This window comes from Ambystoma mexicanum, chromosome 5q (assembly GCF_040938575.1).
Source record: "Ambystoma mexicanum isolate Mex_15411 chromosome 5q, UKY_AmexF1_1, whole genome shotgun sequence".
In the NCBI taxonomy this organism is placed as follows: domain Eukaryota; kingdom Metazoa; phylum Chordata; class Amphibia; order Caudata; family Ambystomatidae; genus Ambystoma; species Ambystoma mexicanum.
The window spans coordinates 1,329,423,512-1,329,449,130 of record NC_090933.1 but is presented as its reverse complement, the minus strand read 5'-3'; the positions used below and the strand labels follow the sequence as shown (position 1 = coordinate 1,329,449,130).

At 45.0% G+C, this 25,619-nt stretch overlaps 1 protein-coding gene across 3 annotated transcripts in view; it reads right to left on the bottom strand.

Moving 5' to 3' along the window:
* Nucleotides 1–10,641: 10,641 nt before the first annotated feature.
* LOC138498536 (zinc finger protein 84-like) overlaps nucleotides 10,642–25,619 on the bottom strand; it is a 123,340-nt gene continuing 108,362 nt past the window's right edge. For all 3 annotated transcript variants that reach the window (XM_069622318.1, XM_069622317.1, XM_069622319.1), the window contains one exon: nucleotides 10,642–16,149. In XM_069622318.1, the coding sequence (XP_069478419.1) occupies nucleotides 14,027–15,748 (1,722 nt within the window). In that variant the 5' untranslated portion in view covers nucleotides 15,749–16,149 and the 3' untranslated portion in view covers nucleotides 10,642–14,026. The remainder of the gene's footprint in view (nucleotides 16,150–25,619) is intronic.

The window sequence follows — 25,619 nt, the reverse complement described above, 5'->3', positions numbered from 1 at the left end:
ATTAGAGGCGATGATTGACCAATGTGACGAATATGACACCTTAGACCACCATATTTAGTAACGGTTTGCAATCTCCAATTTTACAGACACCATTGTTTATTTGCGAGATCACCGCATTTCTGTTTTTCATGGGCAAGCTGTGCGTAGGAGACTGGCACATACCAGGCCTCACTATCTCTAAGTTTCGATTCTCGCTCTAGAGGTCAACCCGCTCTCCGGGGCCTCACTGGGCTTGGAAAGGGGGGCCGTAAAGAAGCGCATAATTTAGCTCTTTATATGCTAGTTTCGTACATTGCTATTCTTTCAGGAGACTCGCTGGCATTCGTGTACTGATTAAATGCCTTGCTACCTGTCTTCAAGGATATGTGAGGGAGGGAATCAGGCATTTCTGTCTGGCTCTCCAGTGTAATGTTTCAACATGTCTCTTAGCCTTGGATCATTGAAGCAAAATAATATCTACAGCAAAGCAGTTTTACATGAGGCAAAGTAGCAACGTTAGAGAGAGCAGAGAGAAAACAAAATGGCGATTCTGGTCATCTAAAAATTGTCTCACTCTAGTTGAACTAAAAAGCTATGCAATAACTAATGAGTATATATTCTTAACACTGTAAATGAGGCGATTGGTCTTCGGCCAACCAATTATCATGTATTTCCTTCCACTCAAGGGGGTTTAGTTTTTCTGGACTGACACTCCTCCAAAAGAGATCCTCCAATTTATCCCAATATCCTACAGGGAGATTAGGTATAGATTCAGCTCCATATATAAGAATCAGAGTTACTTTGCGTCTATAAAAGGCTATTATCGGCACTATAGTAAATTTACCATATCTCTTGTGAATCTGTCTTGTCCGTGTGGCCAATCTAACACATTTCAGTCTTAGGCCATCCATCCAAGGTTTCTCATTCACACTGCATTTAATCGGGACTCCCAAGTACACAATAGTTTCTATACTTTCTGTCCCACCGAGCCCACAACCCAGGTGAACTTGGGTTTCTTCTTCCTGCTGGCATTGGGGAGCACCATCATTTTTGTTTTTTTGGTATTCACTCTCAGTTCATTTGCCTTTAGATATGATTGTAGTTGGTTCAATCTTCTTTGCAAACCTATCAGTGTTTGGTCAATAAAGACCAAGGGCCTCATCACGAGTTTGGCAGTAACCCTTAAATGCGGCGCTAATGCTATTACCGCCACATTTAAGGGTCTGCCAAAATCACAGACTTGGCGGATTTACCGCCAGCTCTGAGCTGGGGGCAAATCCGCAGCGATTTTGCCGATTTTCGGTGCTATTACCGGTAATAGCGCCAGTGGTAATAGCACCAAACATTCCCATTGGGCGCAATGGGAAATTCCCAAAAGGACCCATTGGGGAATGGGGATTTACCGTTCCTCCAAAACCATGATCCCACGCTAATGCCGCCGTGGGGTTTGGCGGTAGGGCTAATAGTCCCAGCGGGTTAGCGCCCAACTCGTGATGAGGCCCCAACTCTTTTGCTTTTAAGACCCATGGAATGGATTGGTGGTATAAGGGGGGAAGGCATTAATTCCCACCTGGGTAGACCCCATATCTGACAAGTACAGGATGAATAACTAGGGGTCAGGGAGACAGCCCTGTTTCAGGCCCCGGAATGTTTGGATTGTTTTTCTAAAGGTTCCTTTGACAGACATCTTAATTTGAATCAAGGTTGACGAATACAGAGCCCTAATTGCCTCCACAAGGTCTGGCAGGAAATTTCAGTTTGCCAATTTCTCCCACAGCCTTTCTCTATGAATGCAGACGGAGGCTTGCTCCAGATCAGTGAATGCTAGATATATATTCTGCTTGTTCTTGATCGCCCTCACCTTCAATATGTTTGGCAGAAATAGATTGAGGTTAGTAACAAAGCCAGCTTGTCTTTTATAAAAGTGCCTGGAGTCTCTTGCCCACATTTTCAGATGTCTCAACAGAATGAACGCAAATATCTTCCCAAGAGTATCTAAGAGGGCGATGGGCTTGTCGTTTTTGGGGGTTTTCTCCATCGCCCTTCCTAAAGACAGGCACAATCAGTGCCCCTCTCCAAGAAGGCAGAATCTCTCTCGCTTGTAAGATTTAGTTAAACAGAGCCCAGCAGAAATCAGCCCAATCCTCCAGGTTCTGCTTAAGCATGGTGTTATCTAGGCCATCAGGGCCTGCAGCTCTAGAGGAGTTTAGCTTCTTAATTAGCCCAACTATGTCCTCTCGATAGTTAACCATTCCCGGACTTCCAGAGTCTGGTTGAATCAGAGAGGCAGAAAGATCGGTAACTATCCGAATACAGGCCTTCTCAGAGACTGCTGGAATCATATTAGACAGTTGGAATGCTGCATCATTATTGAGGAGAGCTCGGTGGTCTTGCGTGTTCTTGTTGGAGATTATCCTCATCATCACATCCGCAGCCATGGAAGCATTGTGCTTTGGTAGCCAACAGCCAGTTCATATATTGCGATCTCGGTTTCTTTTTTAGGGTAATGTTATCACCAATCCGGATGCTGTCTACGCTACGAAGGTCGGCTCTAAAGATTTTCTTTGTTACCCTCAGATCTTTATTTGGATAATGCATTCTCTTGAAGTCTGGTCTTCCACCCATGTTAGATTCCGTTTGGAAGCTCATCAAGACACTGGAATAGTCTACCCCCAAGTTTCTAGATTCCAGGGCGTTTATGTACAGGGCCATAACATTTTGGAGCTCCTTTGGGAATTTTCGTAGTCTGTTACGACCCGGATATATATGCATGTCATCTCCCTTATGGTTATAACATTCCTGTTTATGACCTTTAAATATAAGATTTAGCAGATAATGGTCACTACTGACCATCGGTTTGAAGTTCAGAGACTGGAGACATTTGAAAAGACCACTGGATACAAAATAATAATCTAGGTGGGCTTCTTGTGAGCCACGAGACCATGTAACACTGCCTGAAAAATCACCACTTAGCTGGCCGTTCACCATATAGACATCTCGCTCTTTTAACTCTGATACTCAAAGAGCTGCTTTATTAGATAATGAGGCCTTTGGCAGTCTTACCCCCATCTTGTCCATACATCTTATATTAAGACCCCCACAGATCAGTATATGGGGGTCCTTCAATTCCACCCAAAATTGATCTTCCCAATCCCTGCAGGGTTCCAGTACAGATTGAACAGAACTAGTAACTGTGGGCTTTTACCAGGAATTCTCTCCCAGTTTAATAGCACCACCTGAAGATAGGGATTTGGGGTCCTTGTTTCCAGGATCTTACGGTTCTGTCCCAGTTTCACCAAGATCAAAAGACCAGCCGAGGGTCTAGCCGATGGTCTAGTCTGGACTGGCATAAGACATACTTCAAAGTCAAGAGTCATGAGGACAACCAAGTTTTCCTGCATGCATAGTCTTTCATACTTTGAAAAGTCCAGTCCTTCCTGGTTGAAGAGATGAACAAAACCTATAGTATTCCACGAGGCCATGCATAAGGAGACACCTTTCTGTGTCTCTGAGAGTTATTGACCCTGCGCCTGCACCAAAGACCAGTCGGACAGAGAACCTCTAGGCCGACTTCTTTCCTGGCTCATCTTCACACTTCTTTCTTTACCTTTAGCTCGGTCAAAGATAACTTTCATGGTTGCTGCTGTTTCCCGTGCCCACATTGAGTAGTTGGAATCTCTCCTTGATCTTGATGCTGCTGCTTTTGGGCCACTCCCAAATCTTGAGTCAGGCTGGATTACAAGAGATTCTCCCATCAAGCCTTTCCTTTGGCTACCACTTAGCTTTCTGGGAGCCTGGGACTCGAGTAGGACACCATCAGTCAGCTCGAACCCCGGCAGAAGAAAGTCCAAAGTTCACCAATATTGAGTGAAGATGCAGGATCACCCAGTCTAGGCAGCTTTCACTTACAAATGCCACAATCATGTCCACTGGGACAATACATTTGAGTTTGGGGGAACAATTTAGCAGTTTTAGAAAATGTTCTATTCATGATCAAGATTAGGCCATCTCTCTCAGGTATCGGCCTCTCAATCGAAACTTGAGATTGCACTGGCGCCTGAGAACTCAACGACCCCCTCCTGTTACCATCTTCTCGTTACCCTGTGGTACTGGAAGGCGGTACGACAGCTTGCTCTTTTTTTCTTTATAGAAGATGCTCTTTTTAGCTCCAGGGTTTGAAAGAAGATGCTCCCATTATCCCTGGTTATTTTGAGCAGAGTGGAGGGGGCCAAGGGTTCACAGGTGTAACTTAACTTGGGTCAATCTTTCCCACTAACATGGTTTCTCTGCTCCAATTTAAAAGTTAAGTAATTTCTATCTTCAGGTTCATCATTGTCCAGTGCTAGAAGAAGAAGAACATCGTGATCTCAGCAGCTGCCTCCTCCCACTTCCATCAGAAGCAGCAATCATCAGAAAGTAAGCCCAGTGGGGCTTGTAATGCTGCAGGGACATTGACAATAATGCAATATGATCTGCATTATATTTGAAAATTCACAGCTGAGCACGCAACATGCTCTAAATTGGGCCATATTAAGGGTAATGGACTTTCCAACATAGCGCTTCCACTGTTGGCCTTCTTTTGCCAATAAATTGCACAGCACTTTTAAAAGTAATGTTTTTCCATTCATGTGGGTGCTGGGTGTGCACTGTCCAAGATGGCCACCCCTGCCCAGGGCAGAGGAGCCATCCACCTTCTACAAGCCTGCCCCCTCTATCATTGGCTGCTTCACTGTACTTTGGCCAATCGGGGCACTGGCAGGCGGAAGTCGGTACCTCCACCAAAGGCCCTCACCTAAGGCCCTTTCTGTGCCTGGGTTGCCCTCACAAAACATGTCTCAGCCTCCAGACTTGATTGTGCATTACTAGAAGTGAGTGATGGCTGAACGCCATCATTACCACCTCCACCAATCCTACTGAACCTTTTTAATCTGCATTGTACTCTGCCCTCTTTGCCTGTACTAGTCTACTTCTCATCACACTGCCTCTTTGCCCCTTTAAAAAAAATCGATTTTAGGTTGTGTGTACATTTTACCTCTGTGTCCCTCTTATCTCTATTCTATTCCTTTCTGGATGGCATTCATGCCTTTGTGACTTTCACTCTGCCATCTGGTGAGTTAAGCTAGAACTGTACGGTGCAGCATTTTATTCCTCTACTAACCTCTCCCGCCCCTATGGCTCTCTGCATCGCTCCTATTTTATCTAACTGCTACACTACCACCTATCCTCCCTCTCTTACGAAGTCCGGTAGAAAAAAGCACAAACAAGACTTCTTGAGTGCAAAGCCTTGACTTCCCATCGCAGACACCCATGTCAGCGCTTACTCCAGAGAGGTTTTCACTGATATGCTTTTCTCTGTCCCCTCCCTAGATCTATGGACCGCTCATCTCATCTCCACTCTCTCTCCTTCCACATCCTCTACCATTTACGGTGGCACCAAGTGGGAAGTCAACTTGGGTGGCTTCTCATCCTCACATTGCTTCGTTAATGTCCATCACACAGGCAATATCCTGGTTCAGGGCCTACAACCCAACCTTCTCTTTGACCAGATCAACTCCTGAAAAACTGAGATCCTTCCCCATCGGGACCCCTGCTCCATCCTTCTCTTCTCTCTGACCTTCCTGCTTGGGTTCTCTCCCTGCTCCTCCTTCTGAAACCAGAAACCTTGGTGACATCTCTGACTCCTCTCTCTGCTTCCTCCCTCACACTCAGGACATTGCAAAGAAGTCCCGCTTTCAGCTCTTCCTTCTCAAAGGAATTCTCCCTATTCTCACTTTCCCATAGAGGCTCAATGTTACCCGAGCCCTGGTTTTATCTAGGCTTGATTATTGCAATAGCCTCCTCCTGAATATAACTTCTTCCACTCTGCAAACCCTCCAGCTAATCCAGAATAGGGCAGCAAGATTTATCCTCGGCCTTAAGCCCAGGGCTGCATCTCTCCTGCCCTAAAAAGTCTTCATTGGCTCACAGTTGCTGCACAGATTAAATTAAAATCCCTCTGCATCATCCACTAGGCTTTCTGGGCTCAGGGAACCCACTATCTTCAACATTATCTTACTAAATATTCTCCCTCTAGACAACTACATCCCTCTGGCACCAACTCTGTGTGTAAAGCGTTTTGCTAAACAGAAGGTAGGTGGTTGATCGCTTTCCTCAGCTGGCTCCCTCCTATGGAACAGCCTCCCCCTGCCTCTGCACCTTGAGCAGGACTTTCTTCAATTCCGGAAGCTCCTCAAGACTTTCCTCTTTACCTCCTCATTCACTTTTTCTCTTCTCTGCTAATCCCACATTTGCTGTGATTGGTGCCTGGGGCCCTTATGCATCCTCGAGCCCCTAGACTTCCCACACCCAATTGGCCCAGCTTATGTCTACCTTCAGCACTTGCCTTGGCACACCCTCTACCCTGGAGGTTCCCACTTACTCCGGACATGGCCCCTGGCCGTGTAGCACTTCAATAACCCATGCACTTCATCTATGGCTCACCCATGAGCCCGGACTCCCCAGCACTGACGTCCTCTGCCCTGCTGCTCTTGCACTTTCTGAATGCTCACAAGGCATAGTAGGTCCGTCCCTCCTTCCTTTTCCCACTGCCCTCATTAAATATTGTGTTTTGTAATGTATTTCACTCCCTTGTTCCCTCCCCTCGCCCAGTGGGCGCTTTGAAATTGTATTTTACTTGCTGTATAAGCGCCTGACAAACAATAAATAAACAAATAAATTCATATCATCTGAATAAGTCCATCAGCAGGAGCATGTTCTCGTCCACTGCATTGAGTGTGTCTATAATCTTTTGAGACACAACCCGAGAAGTGGCTACTTCTCTTGAGCCTTCAGGGATACATTTCTCTGTATTCAGAGGTCTTGGGAGCATGAAGTTCTGCATAAAAGATCTAGACCCGTTTAATTTAATTGTTTTAGGAAGCCATTGGTTTTTTGCCTCTTTTTGTTGGTTTACGACTGTGATCCTCGATGCTCAAGTTTCCAAAGACAGAATATAACTTTCTACTTTCTGTTCTTGTCATATTCGAGTATGAATTTGTTGGCACTGCATCTGTCTTTGCGGTTTCCAAGTTGAATCCACTGGTTCCGACTGAACTGTTATAAGTTGGTTTTGAGCAAATTCCACCATCGCTAGATATCATCTTTTCCCCTCCCATTTATCCTCTGAGGATCCAGACGTGACGAGCTCACAGGGATGTACAGGGAAGGTTAGTCGAGCAGTCTCCCCTCATATCCACTGGAGGCGGAATATTAGTGGGGCGATGTATGAGGGCCCTTGGTCACTGGCTCCCGTCAGCTGTAGCTTGTGAAATCTCTTGATGTCTTGACCATTCAATATTTCCAAAATTGAAGAGTGTTTTTCTCTGCCCCCCACCTCTAGCAAGGTCGAAGAGTCTATCTTGCCTTTGGGCAGATAATTATGCATCCTTACCGAGCCTTTACTGCACTGAACCCGAAAAGGATTCCAGAAAGATGAGCTTGGTGTGAATCATCGCTAACAGAGTAGCCTGGTCCTTTATTGTCTCAGGGTCTCATACAGTTTTATAAATGGATTGACACATTCAAAGCAGCCATCATCAAGCTCTGGAGATGGATGAAGTCTATTCCTCTAGATAGCAAGGCTTGGTGCGAGTTGGCCAGTCCATTCCTCATAGAGGTTAAGCTCGCACGAGATTCAAAGAAGGTGGCCGAGAATGATCCTGATTCATGGGGCAAACTTGACTTTGGTGAATCTTGAGATCAGGTCATTTTTAAGATATCCTTTGGAATTGTCTTTATGTCGCTAAAGTCAGTTGCCTCCATATTGCCTCTAGGTGAGGCATTTGGAGGTTTGTTCCCTAGTGTTAATGGTTTAGTGTTATGCAGCATCCCGTCAGGGGGTTCAAAGCACATTGGAGTAGAGCAGTTTGTGTTGGCACGGTCACTAAGCCTTCGCTGGTTTTGTCTTGTAGCGTTTAACTCGACAATGTCCTGGGCTAGCCGCGCCGCTAGAGCTCAGAGCTGGCACTCCAGAGTGTCAGCTGGCAAAAAGGAAGAGGCCGAGGGAGGCGATTTCATTGCAAATTCTGGGAGCCGCAATCCGGCATACTCCTGGGAATCTAAGTAAGCGGTATCTTCCTGGAAGTCAAAGTCCTCCATGGCCCTATTTCCCAAGGGATCCCCCCTCGCCTATGGGCTATCCTGCCGATCTTGCTGAGAAATGGGTGAGGGATTCAGGGCATGAGGAAGGGAACTAGTTTTCTCTGGTTCAATTGAAACTGTTGCAGTCGGGGGCATCCTGCGGACAAGACTGTGCTCTCTCGCCTCCCACCACCCTCGACAGTACTCTTCTCCAAGCCCCCTGCATCGACCTTCTGGGTCGTTTGAGCGGTGGGCCGGTAGATTACCTCTTGTTATCCAACATTGCCGCTTAGCGGATTGACTTGAGATAGCGATTCATTCACTTTAGCATTAGGGGTCAGGGACCCTGTTTGCCCACTTAGCATAGAGGTTGCCGTTTCCTCTTGTAGCTTCCCCTGCCGTCTAGTGCACAGACCGGCTGGTAGCATACTGCTTCACTACTTCACCACTAGTACAAACACGAGGCAGCACTTCAGATATATCAAAGTAAAAATGCTATACAGGCACAGGACAGTACTTTAGACGCATGGTGGCCATGTTCTTGCTTTTAGGCCAAAATCCATCCAATTGTGTGAGAGCTGCAGACCAGAGCTGAAAACCAGAAGCCTCACCGGGCAAGCCTTTCCCCCCCGCTTGCCACCTGCACAGCTCTGCGGCATGCTCCACACTGCCTCCCAGTAGACGTAGGAAAAACACTCCCATTTCAGTGATAGAAAGCAAAACTCTCTCCTCAAAACAACTGCACACCTCAGCAGCACAGCTCCGCCTATAGCCTACTGTAACAACTTCCCTCTTTCCCCCCATGGAGTGTAGTACACATCTTTTGTTACACCCCGAAGGCCAACTCTCAAAATCTAAATGGCCATGTCAAATTCTGAAACACTTTTTCCAACTTCACCTACTTTTCTTCCAAACCTAGTTTGCCTTTAAAACCCATTGCACACATTCATACAGTGTTTTCAGGAAGGGACTACTATTCGCACAACACTGGGATGAGGAAGAGGAGCAGAGTAATGCAGAGCACAGGAATCCACGAGCAAAGGCAGTGCTCTAGTGTCAGCAAGCTCACACCTGTGTCGGGAATTTAAATCACTGACGCAAGAAATACAAGCAGGGTGCTGGCAGGAGGGAGTTGCTCGTCTCTAGCCAGCAGGAAGTGTTGGTTTAAGAGACTGGCAGGAGAGTACACCAGGTATGCCAACCACACATAAAAAGATGAGTTTGAAGATAAATGTTGCTGTTAACCCAAGGGAATGTCAAGAACTGTTCTTTTGCACCCGGGAAAGGTGGTCTGACCAATCAGAATCCACCTTTCCTGGTTGTGATTCTGCCGTCACCGCATGCAGCGGCGCAAAAAAAAATAAAAAATAAGCAAAAGGAAATGGCCACCATTAAAATAGAAAAGGGACCATGTACCTTTTCGGATGACAGCGGCCATTTTGAGCATATTTTCAACGGCTGCCATCATCTGAAAAGAGAGCTAGTCCCTGTTCCATTTTAATGGCAGCAGCCATTCTTTTGTCGTCCGTTTCCACCCTCCAACACCTGCCGGATGCGTTCACACAGAGTGCATCTCTGGTAGGGCAAAACCCCCCAAGAATACTATCCGCACTCTGGGAAATCCCAGGGTGCGAATAGCTTTGACGCCCCGCAGCTGGAGCGCACATGGCATTTAACAGGCTGCAGCTGAACATTTATAAAACACTCAAGGCCAAAGACATTACCCTTTTCACCTTAGAATTCATTTGTTTAGAGTGTGAGGGCCAGAATAGTACTTTGGACACAGCATGGTTTTGATTGGACATTCTGACACTGACAGATCTTGAGGTTTGAGTTTACGTAGGGAAACTCTGCTAGTGCAGGGGCAGCGAGGCATTTTCCCAGCCCAGTTTGTGTTATAAGTCTTCAGCCAAAATCATGTCTAACTTGTGTCCCAGTGTCATTCCTGACGCCTCAGTTATCACAATCCCATGCAAAACAAAAACACCAGAGTAATCAAAATCCCATACAAAAGAAAGTTCATCCATCGCTTTTGTTCAAAGTGTAAGAAAAGTGGCAGGTCATGCTAGCAAATGTTTATACAAAAGACAGGTAATATAGAATGTGGGTTTAATTCACTGGACAACATTCTGTATCAATTAATTAATTTGTGAGCACTTACCTTAATTTACAGCATTTATTCTCTTTAATGCCATATCTTCTTTAGCTGAGGGTTAAGGTATGGACGGGCACAGTATGCAGATTTGAACACCAGCACCTACTTCTCTTTACCCCACCTGCTCCGTCACGACCAGCTGCCTCCAAGAAAACCTCTTTCCCACCCCTCCACGGACCCATTACCACCATCTCTTTACCCTACCTCCTACGTCACGACCCACTCTCTCCATATTCATAACAATACATTTTAAAAAGTGGACAATAACATTCATTCCAGCATAAAACTTGAATAGAGGTGGTCACCCCACTAATTAAAACAAATGAATCACCTCTGAACAGCAGTTTACACAAAAGTGAAGCCAGAAAAAAAGAGATTTAACACAGGAATTGAGCTATTACTAACAATTTATATTTAATGTTAACACAGTGACATATTGGTGGAAGCTCAATATTCATTTTATCAGCATTTCATTCAGTGTATGAATCCCGATGGAAGACATTTACATTAGACATGTCAATTTATCCAAGATCAGCTTTATTTTGTAAACATTTATATCCACTATTCCTTCTCGGAAAGTAGAGAACAACTGTGATATCATTACACCCACAACTCTCATTTCAGACAGAAAGGCACCATTTCATTTCCAAATGTGCATGAGTTGTATTGTCTAACAACACAGAAAACAATCTATTCCGTTTGCCCTTCCTACTCTATTCACAAAATGTCACTTTTCTAAAATACATGGCCACATAATTTAATGGGACACTTGACATCTTCTCTGGGCCCTTCACACCAAACCAATTTCTTATAAGATAGCTTTCAAAGTGGGCAAGCCCCCCCCTTCCTTGTGTAATTGCACTTCATTATGCTGATCCCAGGCTAGGGAACCATCTACTACTGCCCCAATAGATAGGCAATAGTATAATACAGTACAGGGGATCCTAAGGTGAAAAGAAAACTCTAGTGCTGTAGAACATGCTACATAAAGTGGACACGCTGCAGTATTCAGCGAGGATGGCAGTCCTGGCGACGCAAGCATTTCTGGGAAACTGACTTCTGGAGTGCTATTGGAGACTCCAGTTTTATGGACATGACAACATATAACAACAGTGAATCAAACACTATATTCAAAAAGCATACAAATGTATCTCTAGACAACTGTTAAATCTCAACACATTGTGTACAAGGGTTCCTTTCAAAAATTAATGATAAATGTTTATGATTGGAAGTCACCTTGTTCTACTAACACCACCAAAAGCTAGCAATGAGCTTTGTTGAGATTTAACAGTTGTCTAGAGATAAATTTGTATGCTTTTTGAATATAGTGTTTGATTCACTGTTGTTATATGTTGTCACACGTTGGCCTTTTTTTTATAAATGGACCATTGACGTCCTTGTTTTTTAGTATGCACTAAAAATAAAATTGATTATATTTTTTGTGACACTGGTTCCTGCGCATTTCTTGTGATATATGTTTCCACACAAGATCTTCATTTACAGTTGCCTCATATCAGTCTAAATCTCCAAACCTATATGTTGACATCAATAGGTAGCTTGCTTTGGGGACTTCTTCTTTTGCCCATGTACTACAGGCCACATCCCACAAGCCCGTAACAAAAAAGTGGTCTTTTCTGCTCATATAGCATATAGCATTACCTCCGGTATTAAGAGCTGCCTTTTTTTAAAATTAAGAAAATCTTTCTCTATGGCACTTATTCACCCAAAGGTTTATGGGCTCTAACAGCAGGTAGACATTAAAACATAGCAGAATCCAGCAAAATGAAGGAAAGAAACCAGACTAGATGGGTCTATAGCACGCATCTGAAGGTCGTTTGGCCCGTGGTAGCGTGCAATCTTAGACAGAGGGCATTCCAGATACAGGGAGCCACACTCCCCCCCCCCCAAAAAAGGTACACCACCTGCTCATCTAGAGGAATAGATTTAAAGGTACAGGGAGGACAAGAGTGGCAGAATCCAATGCAGAAAGGGGGACGTTTGCCATAAAAGACACAATGAGCTAACAAAGCACGTTAAACCCAATCTGAGAGGTCACAGGAAGCCAGGGCGGACTGTAAAGAAAGTGATATGCCACATTTCTTAATGGATGAAAAAAGCAGGTTAGCACTTCATGCCACCTGACGTTAGTCACATATGCCAATGAGCACAGAAAAAAACAGCATTGCCATAGTCAAATCTAGAAATAATTAGGGTTATAACAACTGATAGAGTATGAAGGATGAGAAGCATCTATAAAAGGGCTGGTTGGCTGACATGCTGAGGTGATGCTATGATCCTGTGAGAGGGAGAAGGGGGTGCACGCCTTAAACTGCACCTTTGAGTCATGATCTGGGAAAGTATTGCAATGGGGTTTGCTTGACTCAATAATGTGCTCCACATTTGGTTTTGGGATGATGCAGTGATATTTTGTTATGCATTTGAACATTATGATGATGTACATTGAAATGTATTGCTTGATATATTGTGATTTGCCATAAGATAGCTTGCATAGGCTCATCAAACCTATTACTTTAGAGGTTAAACATTTGTGATTTTCCTTTAGAAATGAGAGAACATTTTATACACATTGCTTCAGTGATAGAGCAGGTTTATTTGAACTTAGATGTTCCTTAAACAGAAGGCATAAGGCTGGAAAGGACTTGTGTCTGTCAATGGAAAGGCTATTTAAACCACAGGTGGAGTTGGACAGTGCTTTATATGCTTGACATGTACTTTAATATCCAGGGCTAAAGAAGTGATGTGGAGTGATTTGATTACAGAATATGAGACTTGATGCTTACCAGACAAACACATGTTGGAATTCTAAGCGAATGTGGAGAGTTGGAACATGTTGTTATTCTAGAGAGAGAATGTGTAAACAAATACTTCCTTTTACAACATTAGTCATTATTGGCTCTAAGACATCCGTACAGTGAAATGCCAATTGATAACACTGTTATGTAATACATATTATGCCTCTTTCCCTGAAGCCTTTTTGTTTTGTGAAAACCTATATCTCGGTATATGTGCATTAGGTGTGACAGGAACTGTTGTGGATGTGTTGCAGAACCCAGGAGTGTAGTACATTTTAAGGGTGGTACATTGGTAGAGCTGTGCAATGGAGTTGGGAAGGGAAATGCATTTTGAGCACCTCAGAATCCACTTTTAGAATCTATGAAGCAAGAGCATAATATCAGTACTTAAAAAGAAGAGGAGACACCCTCTTGGTTCCATTTCAGTAGCAGGCAGATTCCCTGCTGCATAACAAGGGCGTTAGACCTTAGCTAAGCCGAGAGCTGGTGGGAGCCCTCCCCTTATGGTCAGAGCCCTCCCCTTATGGTCAGAGCCCTTACTAGCTGCCGCGGTCCAAAGGCCATCCCATATATCCTATGAGCATCTATAGTTATTGCTTCAAGCACTGAGTCTAAGCTTTTGCAAAATGTTGGAGCCCGTTAATTAGCATGGAGTCCTTATGCAAAGTCTTTCATAGGATGGTTACCTAAACACAGAAGGTACAGTCTCCCTTCAAATAATACAGAACGGATGCATTTCGAACAGAGATTGGACAATCATAATCAGCCATCATTTGTATTAGTCAACAGCCAGGCCAAACTCAGGAGCATTGTAGACGCACCTCCTTCTCTCTGAAACATCTTCAATTTCAGAAGAGATTTCACCACTTACATGTCCTCTCTTATGGCAGATAACATCCTGTGTACTGAAGTATTCACCACATTCACTCTGCTGAACGGGCCTACATGTTTTGTCTTGTGTCTAATAAGGCGTTTCACCTGTATGTGTACTCTGGTGGCAAATAAGTTGTCGCTTTCGAGCAAACCCTTTCCCACATTCAATGCACTCATAAGGTTTCTGACCTGTATGTTTTCTCTGGTGGATAGTAAGATCTCCCTTCTGAGCAAACCATTTCCCACATTCAGTGCACTTATAAGGTTTCTCACCTGTATGTGTTCTCTGGTGGACAGTAAGCTCGCCATTAGTAGCAAACCCTTTCCCACATTCAGTGCACTTATAAGGTTTCTCACCTGTATGTGTTCTCTGGTGACAAATAAGTTGTCCCTTCTGAACAAACCCTTTCCCACATTCAGTGCACTTACAAGGTTTCACCCCAGTATGTGTTCTCTGGTGGCTAGTAAGTTCTGACTTTGTCAAAAACCCTTTTCCACATTCAGTGCACCCGTAAGGTTTCTCACCAGTATGTGTTCTTTGGTGGCGAATAAGTGGTCCTTTCCGGGCAAACCCTTTCCCACATTCAGTGCACACATAAGGTTTCTCACTTGTATGTGTTCTCTGGTGGCTAGTAAGCTCTGACTTTGTAAAAAACCCTTTTCCACATTCAGTGCACTCATAAGGTTTCTCACCTGTATGTGTTCTCTGGTGGATAATAAGATCGCCCTTTGCAGCAAACCCTTTCCCACATTCAGTGCAGCCATAAGATTTCTTACCTGAATGTATTCTCTGGTGGTGGATAGTAAGCACGCCCTTTGTAGCAAACCCTTTCCCACATTCAGAGCACTCATAAGGTTTCTCACCTGTATGTGTTCTCTGGTGGCAAATAAGGTGTCCCTTCTCAGAAAACCATTTCCCACATTCAATGCACTCATAAGGTTTCTCACCTGTGTGTGTTCTCTGGTGGCTAATAAGGGGTCCCTTTCGAGCAAACCCTTTCCCACATTCAGTGCACTCATACGGTTTCTCACCTGTATGTGTTCTCTGGTGGCAAATAAGGTGTCCCTTCTCGGCAAACCCTTTCCCACATTCAATGCACTTATAAGGTTTCTCTCCTGTATGTGTTCTCTGGTGGCTATTAAGCTCTGCCTTTGTAAAAAACCCTTTCCCACATTCAGTGCACTCATAAGGTTTCGTACCTGTATGTGTTCTCTGGTGGATAGTAAGCTTGCCCTTTTCAGCAAACCCTTTCCCACATTCATTGCACTCATAAGGTTTCTCACCTGTATGTGTTCTCTGGTGGTGGCTAGTAAGCTCGCCCTTTGTAGCAAACCCTTTCCCACATTCAGAGCACTCGTAAGGTTTCTCACCTGTATGTGTTCTCTGGTGGATCGTAAGCTCGCCCTTTGTAGCAAACCCTTTCCCACATTCAGTGCACTCATAAGGTTTCTCGCCTGTATGTGTTCTCTGGTGGTGAATAAGGACTTGCTTCCGAGCAAACCCTTTCCCACATTCAGAGCACTCATAAGGTTTCTCACCTGTATGTGTTCTCTGGTGGCAAATAAGGTGTCCCTTCTGAGCAAAACCTTTCCCACATTCAATGCACCCATGAGGTTTCCCTCCTGTATGTGTTTTCTGGTGCCCAGTAAGCTCTGCCTTTGGTTTTGCAGCTGTATGCATTTGCTGGTGGCACATAAGTGTATCAAGCAAATGGATGCTATTCTCAAATTTAGTGCATGGATACATTTTTTCACCTATGTCCGCATGTGGGCAATAAGTATATTCTTGAGATGGCAATTGTTCCCACATTATGTGCACATTTCAAGTTTGCCAGTTTATTTTGTCAGGGGCCCAATAAGAGGAGCTTTTCACTGAACCTTTTCCCAAATTCAAAGCACTAATGCGAAGTGATTTTCTTACTGCAAATAACACATTATCATTTCATGCTAGATAGCACTCTCCCCCGTAATTGACAGAATGAATATGCTTGGTCACTGTATGTTACCACGTAGGTGTTGCATGGGCGGAAGCCATCATGTATCCAACAAGCTTCTCAATCTCAGTTTCTGAATACTCTGATAAGACAACTGGACCCCAAACTTGCACTCTTCTAAAATGCTGGGAATTTGCATATTCTAACAATGAAGCTTTTCACTGCGACAGTCCAGAGAATCGAACAATTACTGTTGCATTTCTGGGGCATCAGTCACCTATTAACATAAAGGAGATGCACATTATTAGTTTCAACACGTTAACAAATCGCAGGCATCACATGAAATAAGACGAATCTACTCGGTAGTAGTGATATTAACTCGCGTAGTAACTTATACGACTTTGAAGGGCCATCTGTTGGGGAAAGACACCCCGAGAGGTGGCAGCATAGTGGTGCTCCAATAAGAGCATTTAACAGGACCGAGGTAACATGCAGCAGGAATAACGCGGTTCATTTTTATTTAGAAAATGTTAGCATCCAAAGGATTAGGAGAAAACTATTTTAAATTGATATCTTAATCATCAGAAACATGTATATACCTTCTATTTTATTTATTCAGAAATGAGTACATGGAAGCTCCCAATTTCAGTATACAAATGATAAAGGCAGGAGTTTGCCACCATTAGGACGCCTGCTTGACGAGTCCATTGTGTAACCACTGATGACTTGTGTATTGGCCCAAACACAAATAATATAATCAACAGCACCATTGAGCAAACACGGACAACATTGTGATTTAAAGGGAAAGCACCAATCTCTTCCCACAGTGAGAATGACACAGGCCACGCTGGCACTACATTCAAACATGGACTTTAAACCTAGATAAACTCCTAACTCATCCATCTCCCCCAGGAGTGACAGAAAGAACAAGCCTGTGTCAGTGTCACGATCCAGAGGCACACACACATGAGGAATCCACTACAAGCCAATGTTAATACAGGGTTACATTCTAGGCACTTTCGGTTTCCAGCAAGCCGGCGTACTTTCCCTTTAAAGAAAAGTCTTCAGTGGTAAGCCGGGACACAGAGACTGGAGATTGCCATGGCAACGCTGGCATCCCTTACGCTTGGGTAAGCTGTGTAAGGTCACGTGTATTCGTCCTTATTAGCCCCTTCCGGTGTTCAGCTCGGTGCTTCTGAACAAACTTCGACTAGTGTTTTGGTTCATTGGTTTTTCTTGTTGCCAAACCCTGCTTTGTTTCGGCGTTTTTGCATTTGCCTGCCCCTTGGATTCTGATTCGCCTTGTTAGTATTTTTGACCCGGACTGAATCTCAACCTGCTATTGGATTACCCTTGTTTGTAGTGATGCCAACTTCTATTTGTGCTTGCTTGGTCACGGCTCTATCATTGTTCTTGTCCTTACCTGAACAGGGTTTCTTCTCTGCTCCTTCTGCCTTTTCCCCGGTGCTCAGTTCTACCTTACCGTCTTACTTTAACTCTGCTGTTCAAGTGAGGATGCGATCGCACACTCCATGGAATAGAACTTTGTATTCTTCGGTCTACAACTCCAGTGAAGACGCAAACGCGTGCTCTGTGGGCAAGAACCTTTCTCTTCATTTCTTCTATGCATCTGAGGACGCAAACGCGCACAACGTGGGAAAGGATTGTTGCTCTCCATCTTTACATGTCCAGTGAGGACGCGAACGCGCGCCAACGTGGGAAGTACATTTGTTCCTTTCCAGCTTTCTGGTAATGTTTATTTATCCTTGAGGTCTTCAGTCATATTTTCTCTACACTATCCGGATTCCACGGTAAGCACACTCCTAAGGGGGGTTTGTGGAGCTCAGGGGATATTGAGCCCGAGGTTAATCCTGTTCTTGTTTCTACTATAGTTGTTATCCAAACCACCTGCCTGTGCCTTCAGAGTTTCTTGCAAGGAACCTGCGCTTATTGCCCAGCTCTGTATTGTTTTTGGTCTGATCTTTAGTTTAGAGTCAGTAAGGTTAATTTTGTTAACATGTAGATTGTTTCCTTACAGCTTGGTGATTCATGGGATCCATCCATCCATCCATCTTCCAATCAATAGGTCCCTCTGCATGTTATTTTAGCATTCAGTAGGTTTGTAGTATTGTTAGGAAGAAAGTATAACTTCACTACGTGCTAAGTCTACACGTGGAAGCTTTGGCTGGCATTGACAGTCAGAGACAAATAGAATGACATTTCTGGCAATAAGGTAAAGTGTATGAGAGACTACCCAAACACCCCAATATCACCCCATTTGCCCTCTTAATTGTTTATACTAATGCCCCATTGCCAGGTACTGCATTTAATTGGCCGGAAGAGTCCAACTTCTGTTTCCCTGATCAGCATACCACTGGGCCTCATTACGAGTATGGAGGTACGGGGTAAAATTGTAGGTTACTCAGTTACCTCCAATTTTAACACTACGCAAATGATGAGGTTTGGTGTTCAGTGGAGGATTTATCTCCAGCAAAACCCTGGAGGTAAATCTTTCCACTCAATGGCAAAAGAAATCGGCAGAATTTGAGGAATTAGCGCAGCAGTAATTCCGCAGAAAGAAAGCAGGGAATGGGGAATTACACCGCCGCCACCACCACTTGTAATCAGGCGGAAATTTCGCCTGACCAAGTGGCGGTAACAGTAACTCCTCCGGACTATTTTTTGCAGGATTTACCTCAAAATGACCCCTTAACTCGTAATGAGTCCCACTGTGTAGGTTTCAGGAGTGGCTACATTCCATTGTATTGTTGTGTGGCTATAAATGGGCCTGTTACTTAACAGGCTCCCATAACACGATCCAGACCCCTTTTTGTGGATTCTGATCATTGCCACCTAGGTTGAATCTCAGCGTACCCCTGCATCCTCTGTGCTGTGACCAAGAACTGCTTTCATCCCGTCCCTAGTAACCAATGGGGATGCTGGCCCATCACTGCTAACATCAAATAATTGATTGCCTCCATTTAGTGATTACACACGCTGATCTACGGTGGAAATTCTAGTCATCCTACTCCAGGGGTATCTGTACAACACAATCCCACATAATTCCATTGCCAACATCTGTTGCAAACCATATGGCATCAACCCTGGAATAAGACCTTATATACGTGTGAATAGTATGCATAGTTAGTCACCCCAGGATGCGTGAGGCACCAACCGTCCACCTGTCAGTCCTACCTTAGTACATTTATTGTACGTCTAGTGAAGGTAGCTATCACAACAGTATATGCGAGAACCTTTGAGCGTACCAGTATGGAGTACAAACGCCAGGTTGCTGTGAGTCAATAAAATCATTGTGAGTGAATCATGTTCCGAGTGGATAATCCCTAGAAGCCCCCCACCCCGATTCTCAGGTGTGTCTACTGTGCAGCCACAACCTTAGGCTGTGAGTGCTAAAGCACCCTCCACTTTCGCCGTCTTCTTAAAATGTGGCTATTCTAGGTCTTCCTGTGGCTCCAGTCTGTTCCTCTTCGCGCCATGATGCCTCCTGGTGACCGTGCGCATTATAAATATTGTTAACATAAGAGAACTTTTTTAGGGTGTCAAGGCCCACAATATTCAACAATCTTGGCCTAACCATATCCCTGTGTGGTGCATATCAATCTCAAGTCCCCTATGAATCCAATTTCGGTGATCCATTTATCTGGCCACAATGTAATATAATGACCGATTGCAATCAAAAAATCCCTGCTGTACTTCAACACCCTCCATCCTCGTCTCTAAATGTGCGCTTCTGAACTCGCTGAGTGAAAACGAATTAAGAACTCCATCAATGAGGTTACTCTCTAGGAAGTAGAAAGAGCCAGATTCCTGCCCTTGACGCAGTACCCCTCCAACAGAGCCAAGTGCATTGGTTCATTCAAGAGGCACTTATATCTTTGCCATCACCTTCCTCTACCAAAAACGTAATGCACATGTTTTACCACATCCTTGCATTGCTCCACAAGTTGGTGTACTGCTTTCAGCAGGACTTGCAGGATCCTATGGCTGAACACTTCCACAGGTTGGCAATGTATCGATATTGATATTTTATTTGTATACACAAGTGTTACAGAGTGGGACAGGGCAAGGGAGGGGAAACAAGGGAGGACAAAACAACGATCTTACCAGGCCCAGTGACAGTGAGAACACGCAAGTGCAGGGGAGAGGGAAGTGGGAAAGTGCATGGGGGGGGTGAAAGGAAAGTGCTAAGCAAGGGATAAAACAACAACTGGTAGTGCAGCCAGTAGGGTGGCAAGTGCAAGGTTAACAAGCAGACAAGGGGTATCTGCAGGTAAGAGGACTGGAGGGTTGCAGATACAGATCCAAGTGCAAGGGTTGCCAAGAGGCATTGCAGGTGAAATAATGGGTCGGCAGGGACCTGGGCCCGAGGTCAGAGGGTAGCCAGGTGCAGGATACAGAGGCAGATAGATCAGCAGGGGAGAGGAAGATCGAAGGCAGAAGCAAAGAGGAAGGTCTTGGGATTGCTTACGGTACAGAAGGTGGTTCTCCAAGTTTAAGAGTGATAGGTAGTGTTCCAGAGGGAGGCCCCAGACGAGGAAAGAGTTCTACCCCTAACTCGTTGCTTGGGGAAGCGACGGACCCTGAGGGAGTTGGAGGTGAAGGATCAAAAAGCTCGAGTGGGAAGGAATTTACAGAGGGGGAGTTGAAGGTGTTTTGGACCCAGGACCCAGAAAGCCTTGTGGACAATGCAAAAGGTCTTGAAATGTAATTCTTGCATCCACTGGGAGCCAATGAAGAGATTTCAGGGCTGGAGAGATACGATCCCAGGGCTTGAGGCCAAGGACTTGACTTTACTTTTTTACTTTATTTCCATTATACTGTGCACCAATAAACCCAGAGGCGTGAGGGCGCATATAAAACAAACAACATGAAACATAAAAGCAGCATATGCAAAGATTGGGAATTCACATAATTAAGTTAAGCAAAAGAAATGCATCAAACAACTAAAATGGAGATGGACTGGGAAGGAACAGTTTAAGCACAAAGAAGCAATAAGCCAGGGAACTAAGTACCACCCAGCATTACAATATCAAATCACAATTCGAAGATCCTCTTGGAAGATATTTACAGCGTCTTAGAAAGGCAGGTAGGGAGCTACCCACACAGCCCACTAATACACAGTTACTATTAAGTTCAGTACACCAGTCCCTAAGGTCCAATCTGCGAAGAATCAACAAGTCAGACCAGCGGACTGCACCCGATCCTGTTCTCTGGCATAGCCAGGTGAGTACTTTATTCCGTAGTGCTTGTTTAGACTCTTTAACTTCCATTTTCGGGATATTAGTTACAACAAAGTTCCTTTCATCCATAATAAAATCAAGGGTGTTCTGATCATTTATTCTAGGCCATTGTGACTTTCAGGATTGCAAGTTCCACAAAGAAATTGTTTTATGTTCATCGACCCCCACTACAGGTCGTTTAACTGCTAGTTGACCAGACCCCGGTAACAAGGAGGGTAAGGATGTATCCTGTGTCTCACCTTTAGAAATCTTGGCTTCCTCATTAGCAACTAAAATTGCCCACTTGGCCATTATGTGCTCCACACAAGAGAATACTGTTTGTGAGGCATGGTCTGTTGACTCCCTTTGCAAGGTAACTTGACAGGCAAAATCTAATTTAATTGGTTGTAACAATGCGGATGGACTAGGGAGCACGGCTGTATGAGGTACCATGCATACTCTAGACTGATGTAAATCCACCACCCAAGCGCTCAGAGCATCCACCAGAACACCCAGATCAAAGAGACTAGTGCATTGTAAAAGCTCTTTGGAAATGCTAGCCATAATCAGGGGCCCTTGTTCTACTTGAAATGAAGCAGATGCTGCTGAAAGACAGGTTGACTCACCGAGCCCACAGCATCTACCACACCAGTTCTTCATGTGCTGCCGTGAAGATCCGCAGGATTCAAATTCCCAGCTATTGGGACAGTCACGCCACCCTTCTCACTAATGCCTATTTCACCCACTGACAACCGACAGGCGCAGCCGACCCACGCAGAAGGCACCGCAAAAGGCTCCTGTCCTGAGCCTGCGATACCTCATTCTGGCATGATTTCGTATGGAGCAGGAGCTCCTTGTCTAAGCGTTCGCAGGAGCAACGCGATTCCCACAAAGGCATGGTAATTTTCAATCGAGGTAAGCCCATGGTCTCTGCATACCTCCCAAGCCTCTAAATATACTATTCCGCCAGCACAGTATATTACTAGCAGCATATTTCCACGACAGCTTCATTTGCTGTGTTTACCCCCTTCCTTGAGATCACCAGCGTCTTGCTACATAGCACTCCGAACCGCGAGGATTTCAAAATACAACATCTAAGATGGCCGCCACCTCTTCACACCAGGTAGCGACTTCCCACAGATGACTGGGCTGCCTCCAGTGCCTATTTCACCCAATCACTGACAACTGACAGGTGCAGCCGACCCGTGCAGAAGGCACCGCAAAAGGCTCCTGTCCTGAGCCTGTCGTGGGCGTACAGGGCCAGTTACGGTGCCCATGTATACTCAGCCCTACCGGTAAGACTGATTCTCCTGCTTGCCCTCTCCGGGCTGCCACCCTTACGCACTGCGTAGCCACCGGCCTCATACCTCCCTATTAACTGTTCTCGCCATCCATGACTGCCCAGTAACACGGGCACGTCTGACCATCAAGTGACGCTGCATCGTCGCCCGACCAACGTAACTGGGCCAGCTGCAGTTTCAGTATCTTTCCACAACTCTCTTCGTGTCACCTATGTATCACCATACTTTTTGTTCTGTTGGATTTTAAACATCCGAGCTCCGACTTCTAAGGTCTATGATTATTCACGTTATCGCACCGATATCTATGCTTTACCACCATTGTTTTTAAATTGAATCACGTTGCATTTTAATGCGCCCCTCTAGGGTTAATATACTGCAAAGCACTTTGTAGGAGTGTATGGTTAAACTACATTACTGCAGACTACTTAGGCATGTATACCTTTGTGTTTTGTTCTCTAAAGTTGTATTATGCTGCACCATGCAAATGTATACTATATGTTACCACTATTTCAATGAGACCGTATAGCTGTAACAATCATACTCGCCTAACCTCTGCTACTCCTTGCCTACTCGCTCTTACAACCAGACATACCTGCATTCCCACTAGCACCTTCCTCCCACTGCTCCTCACATCATGAAATGAAACGCTACTCCCAGCGAACACACAATACACTTGGCTACACTCCCATTGATTCTGGTGTGCCTCACATCTGCACACATTATTTTCCATCTTTCCTACAACAACCACACTACCCCACGACTTCTCCTCTACACTCTACAATGGAATCACAGTTCACCTCTGCATCCAACTCCCCACCAGACTCCTTAGACTCAGAACACGCACCCAGCCGATACTCACTCTCACCCGCCCTGCACACATCACCTGCAGGAACTCCAGACTTGGTTCCTGTTCCACTGCCAGACACCTCTCACACTCATCCAGCACATCCACACAAAAAGTCAAATCTACACAGCATTGGCCATCCCCCTCTCGCACTAAGCTCCCTCACCTGCCCAAAGCTTGCAACATCATGTTTGAGTCACCAAAAAAAAAACCACAATCTCCCTTCCTTAAATGTGCACTACTCAATGTTCGTTCACTTACTGCCCACGCACTAGAAATCAATGATCTTCTACTCAGTTAAGACATAGACATCCTATGCACCACTGAAACTTGGTTACATGAGGCATCAGGCCCTGCCATCACCCTAGCCCTGCTAACTGGATACACCGGCTTTGATATCTTATCGGTGAAACTAGCCCTCTCACCCACCAATACCATCAACATTCATCTCCTTTACCGTCCACCAGGGTCTCCGGCGGACTTCTAGGGACACATTACCCATCTACTAAGTAGCAACCTTAAAATAAAACACTAAAACACTAATCCAAGGCGACTTCAAGCAAGGTCTCAATGACCCCAACGACAATGCGGCTAGCTCACTCCTCAATGACCTCTCAGACTTAGGCTTCACCCAAAAAAGTCTGAGCCCTACCCACACCAAAGGTCGCACCCTTGATTGGATTGCCGACCATAACTGTAATTCCTCGTTCACAACCAACAGTGCCTATCCCTGAACAGATCACCAATGCATTCCAATTCTCCATCCCCACTACTGCCAGCCCAAAGTCACCATGCCCACCCCCACCACACTAGCTAGAAGCTCTAAATAACTTACAGCAGATAACATCCGACCACACCTCAACACCCCTTGCATAGCTCCTCCCTTCTCACAAGATCCAAAAATCCTAGCAGACATCTTTAAGGACACCCTCTCAAAGGAAGTTAACATTGTAGCACCTCTAGAAAGAATAAAAGAGAAACAATTATTTCACGCCAACTCGTGGTTCACTGAGGATCTGCAAACTATGTGCTCCAATAAGCGAATTGCACTTAAATTGTGGCAATCTAACCCCTGTGACTCCACTAGAAACAATTTTAAATTACTGGCGCGAATAAAGAAGCCATCTTCACTGCAAAATCCAACTCCTTTAATCAACGAATTTCCAATGCAAACTCGCAAACTAAAGAACTATTCACCATATTGAAGGAACTTACTACGCAGCCCACCAGCACAGATGAAATCATTAAGGACGAAGCCTGGTGCGCTAGCATCCAAGCTGCTATGCTAAATAAAATAGACCCCTCCAGAAGAAAATCCAGATCCACTATAAAGCATTACTAAACCAAAACCTGCCTACGCAGGCCATGCCACCTGACGGCACTTCCCACCTCCCTAAATTCTCATTTAAGGACATCACAGAACCCGAAGTTATAGACCTCCTCAAACACATTAAACCTTCACTATGAAAAGGTGACATCTGCCCTCCTAAGATTGTAAAAGACTGCGCCAAGGACCTTGCCCCGCCTTCTCACTGCCATCATCAACTCATCATTCAATACTGGCATTGTCCCCACCAGCCTTAAAGAAGCTAGGGTTCGCCCTCTTCTAAAAAAACCTTCACTAGATCCCTCTCAGCCGAACAACTACAGGCCCATAACTACTGTACCGTTCCTTCTTAAACTTCTGGATAAAGCAGCTCATACGAAAATCCAATGGCACCTGGAGACTAACTCTGTCCTAGGAAAAAGACAGCCAGGGTTTCGCAAAGGCACGGCACCGAAACTGCTCTACTGTATTTCAAAAACCAAATCACCCAAATCCTAAACAAAGGTAAACCTGCCCTCCTCCTCCTCCTAGACCTCTTGGCCACCTTCGATTTGGTTGACCACAACACTCTCACCACTCACCTCACTCAAGCAGCCCGGTTCTCCAAACAAGCAACCTCATGGATTACCTCCTTCCTAGAAGGAAGAGTAATGAAAGTCTTTTCTGATATAGCAAATGCAGCACCCAATTCAATTCATTGTGGAGTCCCCCAGGGCTCATGTACTGCAACAATGCTTTACAATCTTTTCACCAAGCCCCTTTTTGATAAGCTTGATGCACTTGGGATTGCATATACCAACTACGTGGTCGATACCCATGTGGTTCTACCGCTAACTGGCTCATACGACATCGATGCAGCCGCATTAAACCAAATCTACGCCACCATCCAGGCTTGGATGGCGGAAAATGGTCTCTGCCTCAATGGGGATAAGACCGAGATTCTCATCCTGGGCAAAAAGAGGACGCTAACAAAACTAGACTGCACCTATTCTAGTTTTGACATAGATAACACTATCATCCCCGTCCTCAAGTCGG